Genomic DNA, 5,992 nt, shown 5'->3' on the forward strand with positions numbered 1-5,992 from the left:
TAAATTCAATTAACTAAATTAATTTTTAGCAATTTAAACTTAACCAACTTCAATTAAATTAATTTTTATCAATTTAATCTTAACCAACTTTAACTAAATTAATTTTTACCAATTTAATCTTAACCAACTTAAATTAAAATAATTTTTACCAATTTAATCTTAATCAACTTTAACTAAATTAATTTTTATCAATTTAATCTTAACCAACGTCAATTAAATTAATTTTTACCAATTTAATCTTAACCAACTTTAACTAAATTTGTATTTTGACCAAATATATTGCTCATTGAATAATAAAACGATAAAAAGAGAAGAAAAAAAAAGATTTGACCAGATACATTTTTCCAAGAATCACACAACATAAATAAGCGTTCTCTAAAATAAAACTTAATCCGTCAAACGAAATAAAAAAATTAATCACATCAAATCATATAAACGCAAGTACAATGACCGAACGTGTAACAATGGCAACGCAAATTTAATCGGCGGAATTGGAAAAGCCACGGCCCAATGCGATGCCATGTGGCACCTGGAGATGGCTCGTTGCATGCAAATTACAATTTACCCTTAAGCTGCTCTTACTTATATTTAAATACTTGCATCTAATAATCTTATAATAATTCCCAAAAACTTACAACCATTTTAAATAAACAATGATATTATATTTTTAATATCTTAAATATTCAATAGTCTGATTAAAAGACATCTTAAACATAAAATGCCAAATCTATTCTAAAAAAACAAAGTTAAATTATTGCATTTGATTAAAATAAAAATAAAAAAAGTGCTTTCTAAAGGAAAGCATTAGAATTAAATCTATTAATATTTATTTATTGTTTAGGGTCCATGCATGTCTGTGCATGTAGGTATAAATTATTCTCTCATGAAAAAAAAACAAAAGTATGCTGAAATTTTAGTTTACATCAGGATTCACTAGACAATGGATGGAAATGATCCCCAATTGGTAATGGGTTGGTAAAACACAGATTAAGATTAAGCAGAGAACTTCACCCCATCGTCATCTGTTGATGTCCCCTTGAAGATTGCAACTTTACCTTTCTGCTCAAGTAGTTTCAGAGCCCGCACGAGCAAGCCACGATCAATCCCCACAAGCTCTTCAGTGATTGCAAAAGAACCAACACAAGTTCAGCTTATCGGCAAAAGATGCAATGTATAGCTAGGATCCGCAAAACTACCAATAGTTTGAGTAATTGTTATTGATAGGATTCACTTTCTAATTTTTTTCAGGTTCTAATACCAACCAACAGGGGCAAAAGAACTCATCTAAGTATAAATGCTGGAGGTTCAGAAAATTTCTAGGACAAACAGTTCAATGCATTCATTAAGTTAGTGTGACATTACCAGTGCCACGAGTTTCAATCCCCGACCGTATTTCTTCAATAGTCATAACACTGTCCTCAAACCCATTTTCTTTAACCTGAAAATTGCAGGGCTAAAAACAGTAAGCAACCATTGGGATTCTTTGGACTTCGTAATGTAGGTCCAAATCCTTAACTCACAAAGTTCAAAATATAATCAGCCCACTCTTGGATTCTTAACCAAAGTAGAAGACATTTCTTATGACCTTTGTCCATCCATTCTGCACGACCTGAAAGGAAAAAACAAGTCACGGAGAATAATACTTGCACTTAAAATCTAGCACATGAATTGTTATATTTAATTCACAGTTTTTATATTGGACTTGAAGTGCGTCATAACTTCAATAACTAAAAACAAACCTTCATTTACCAGAGCAGAAAGAAATACCTCCCTTGCCTCATGGCTTAGAGATCCTACATTCCAATTGTCAAACTTTTAGTTAGTTTTTGTCAGAAACAAGGGAAACTTGTTTGAAAGAGCTCCAGTCTGTGATCACTTATATTTTATGCTTCCATATCATTGAATGATTGCAAACAGCCATGTTAATTTCTAATGTATTCAAGTTTTACTTTATGTAGAATATCTTCTTGTTATTATCCTGTTAAAAAAATCATTTGGATGCATTACATATCAAATTGGAGCTTTGCATTCAAATTCCTATGCACTAAAAGCAAAAAAAGGAAAAAGAGCATGATGTCTAGCTAAGCATGCACACAAAAAGAATATGTAATCAGCATAATGTCAACTAACTTTCAATTACTGGATTAGAAAAAAGGGGGAAATCTTCTTCTAATCCTATCACAAATATCCTTTGACTTCTGCAGTAGCCAAGTATCAGCTCTTTCCATAGCTTCACTTGATTATCACGTGTTTCTTTCACAGGCTGCAAACTAAAGGAAGAAAGAAGATAATGATTTAACTCACTTTCTCAAATCTCCAATCATGCAAACAATTAAATTTCACTAAAATGTGACACAATGAGGCATATGTGTGAAACTACTTATACTTATCAAATGAAACAATATAATCAATGAGAAAAAAAAATTTAGTGATACTATATATTTATCAAAAATGGACCATACTGAACATTGGAGCATTTTGGAAAGAGCACAACAGTATGCATGTCATAGAATGAAGAATCATTAAACAATCTTGCTATTGTGACTCAATCAATGTAAAGGCTCAATTTATATATAACCAAGCTTCAACAACTCTTCTTAAATAGTTAAATAAAAAAGAATGTACAATAATAGTTGATAGGTTTGTATCAGGTCTGGCCTATGATCAATATCCAGTATACCCAATTCAGTTGGTCCAAGTACCAAGACTGCTGACTGGATACTGGGTCTAGTACTTGTCCGAGGCAATGCAGACCAATGTACTGTTTTGTATAATCTACAATGGCAGTACTCCCTAGCTATTCTGCCTTGTCCCAAACCATCAAAAACACACACAGCTACATAATATATATTCCTTTTTTTTTCTTACCAATTCACTAACTCTAGCAAACAAAACCTATGTAAAAACTGTATTCTCTTTAAATTTTCTTTGTACTCTTTAAACTCTGTGCAGAATAGGGATGGCAAGACTAACAAATGTTTGGATAGGAGAAGCTGAACAACACGAGTAAGGCTAGTACATCTTTGTCCTTTCTCCTATAAAATACTCGGCTTCCGACATATCAAGACAGTGAAACAACTATCAATGAAATACAATCAATATTCCCTTAGCATATTCACATCTCACTCAATTTACATCTACAATGAACTAATTCAATATGTTTCAGGTAAAAAGGAGGCTGATTCAGTGCATGAGTGAAACAAAGGCTTCTCAATCAATCTGAATATGACCAAAAAAAACTAGGTTACTTGAAAAACTTATGTAGGATGGTAGGAGCTCTCTGGTCTTGTTGATTATCGCACCGATACACAAACAGCCAGGTCCAGTATTAAATGGGCATGGGTGTGAGGCTAATCCAGGAATAAAAAGACTGAATTGAATGGCCAATACAAGCCAATTGAACAAGAAAACAAGATGAGTAGTCCACATTTCATGGACAATTTACTTTATCAAGTTATAAAAGTTTACTTCACTGTTTTTGCACATACAACAGACATTTCAAGATGAATACAAATTTACAAAAGTTTTAAACCAGACTAATAAACATGGACACATACAGACCTGTCTCAAGTGTCATTATGATATTTTTGTCAATATCATGCAATCAGACCCATTGGATTGGTATTGGTCCAAACAAAGTTTTTGAAAAAATCATAACCTAATGTTTTGTCTGTCTAATTTTTGGCAGTAGTTATTCAAGAGCAAGGCTTGACACATAAACATTAAACATCAGGAGGTAACACACCATTTTGCATCAAACTATAGATACAAGTCACCTAACCAAGCAAATAATATTCATATGGAGGAGAATAGAAATATAAATTGTTACTAGGAAAAATAATTGTCATGTACTATTTACTACATGGTTATAACAGCTAAGAGGAAATTACAATCTCAGTAGTTGTCTCATGTGCAATAAATCAAGTAAAAGGACTACGAAAGTTTGATTTTCAGGGTAACTTCAGCAATGGCAAGTGTGGTCCTAGAAATGCTGGTTCCTAGAAAGGTGTCATTACACTACAACATGCTTGGTTTGGCTAATATAAACGTGGCTTTCTTATGCTTGGTTCAAAGGCAACTTTAAAACTATTTTAAGGGTTAAACCCCCACCGAAACCTAGCCAATTGGGTTAATATCTCGAGCAAGCCCACAAAATGAGAACCAGATTGGCCTGGGCCATCTTCCCAAAAAACCTCATGACTGACCAAGAAAATCTATCAGATCCAAGGACCCTACCCATGCCACAACAGCACACATCATTAATGATTAAATCACAACTAGAGGGACACCACACATATGTACTGGTGAAGGGACAGCAGATTGATTCCTCCTCGCCAAATGGGAACCTCACAAATACTCTGTCACTCTTTCAAACCTCACTCCAGTATTATATTCAAGACTGCTACCCAACTCAGTCACTATGATGGCTAACTCAGAAATGAAGGGCCATTTGATAAGCTATCTCCGCTCAATGAAAACAGTATCAGACTCTATAGAGTTATCAGACTCTATAGTTAAAGAACTAATACACTAGTGTGTATGATCGACAACACGAAAGGTGTTAAATTAAGCCCAAAAAGAAGGTGCTAATTCATGGCCTTATATAAGATTGGATTCCCTCATGTACAGGGTAAATATGCTTTACCTTACTCTTTTCTTGAGACTTTGGACTGTACACCCACTGAACCCATTCTTGTCATGCCTCTCTTTTTTATTTGTGGGATCAACATTCAGCTCACAATCTCCTCATCATATTTGGTTTTCCATCAAGTCAACAAAGGAATCCAGTCTAGTCATCAACAGACACCAAATCAAAAGTTTAACATAACGTTTCAAACCAAAACCAAATTATGATCCAACAATTAAGAAACTAAATATAATTGAACTTTTCAGTTTGGTACATTTAAGTAACACATTTCATAAATTTATAATGCAAACAAGAAAACAAATATTGCAAGAAAATTTTGAAAATAAATTGAAGATAAATTCCGAATCGGTTCATCCGCAATAAAAAGAAAGAAATTAAAAAATTTTCAAGAACATAAAATATTCAAAATTGACGCATCTGCAATAAATGAAATTAAATTGGGAAATATTCAAAATTGACGCATCTGCAATAAATGAAATTAAATTGGAAAATATTCAAAATTATTGCATCTACAATAAATTAGAGATTTGATTTTTGTTATTTGATAATTAATATTTTCTATTTGAGTAATAATAGGGAATAATTATAATGTTGTTAGATTAGTCTATTTTTTTTTATTTTACAAGATTTATTTTCATATTTACTTGCTGTTGAGTTGAAGTCTATAAAAAGAGCGTCATGTATTTTAATTATCTTTGAATTAATATAATTTTCAATTTGACTTCACTATGTGAAGAGTTTTTTCTTTATGTGAAGTTATTTCCTTATTTGCTCTAACAATTTCGTTCCTAACACCTGGGTTGGTCGACAGTTCAAAGTTGGTGTTATGTCAATTGGTATCAAAGTCGAAGCCTGGTGGTTGAGTTTCAGTACTAGTTATCCTTTCATTCCCCATCATCCTCAAGTTTCGACAGCATTCTTGTCCATGACTCCTTCCTTGTTCTCCATTAATAGTGTTCCAATCAGATTTTCACACCTCGCCCTCGTGATATCATCAGCCTCACCATTTCAAAAAATGAAAAAACAAATTATTGTATTGTAGTAACAAAATAGCAAAAATAATCAACAAGGGGAGAGAAAAGGAAAAAAAATAAGAAAGAGAATGAGAGAGTGAAAAACAAGTTGTCATAAAAAAAGAAAAGAAAATAGAGAATAAAAAAAGAGGGAGAAAAGTGAGAATAAAGGACAAAAATTATTGTTCTAAAAAAAAGTGGAAAAAAAAGAGAAAGGAAAATTATAGAGAGCAAGACAAACACGAACCCATCATACATTGGCATGAAATGAAAAGACAATTAACAAAAAAAAATATCCTGCTAAACTTTAAGAGACGATTATCTAACAAGT

General features: G+C 32.4%; 1 protein-coding gene across 1 annotated transcript; it reads right to left on the reverse strand.

Moving 5' to 3' along the window:
- Positions 1-788: 788 nt before the first annotated feature.
- On the reverse strand, positions 789-4,742 carry LOC141818166 (vacuolar protein sorting-associated protein 25-like; the record flags this gene model as incomplete). The annotated part of the gene is made up of 6 exons (XM_074705721.1): positions 789-1,115; positions 1,363-1,438; positions 1,521-1,609; positions 1,740-1,793; positions 2,131-2,270; positions 4,646-4,742. Coding segments are annotated over 6 exons (578 nt in total), but the record flags the coding sequence as incomplete, so codon positions are not given.
- Between the last annotated feature and the right edge of the window lie 1,250 nt (positions 4,743-5,992).

The sequence above is a fragment of the Curcuma longa genome, unplaced genomic scaffold, assembly GCF_044706935.1.
Source record: "Curcuma longa cultivar G26 ecotype Majalengka, Jawa Barat unplaced genomic scaffold, ITB_CL_G26_1.1 contig_23575, whole genome shotgun sequence".
Lineage (NCBI taxonomy): Eukaryota > Viridiplantae > Streptophyta > Magnoliopsida > Zingiberales > Zingiberaceae > Curcuma > Curcuma longa.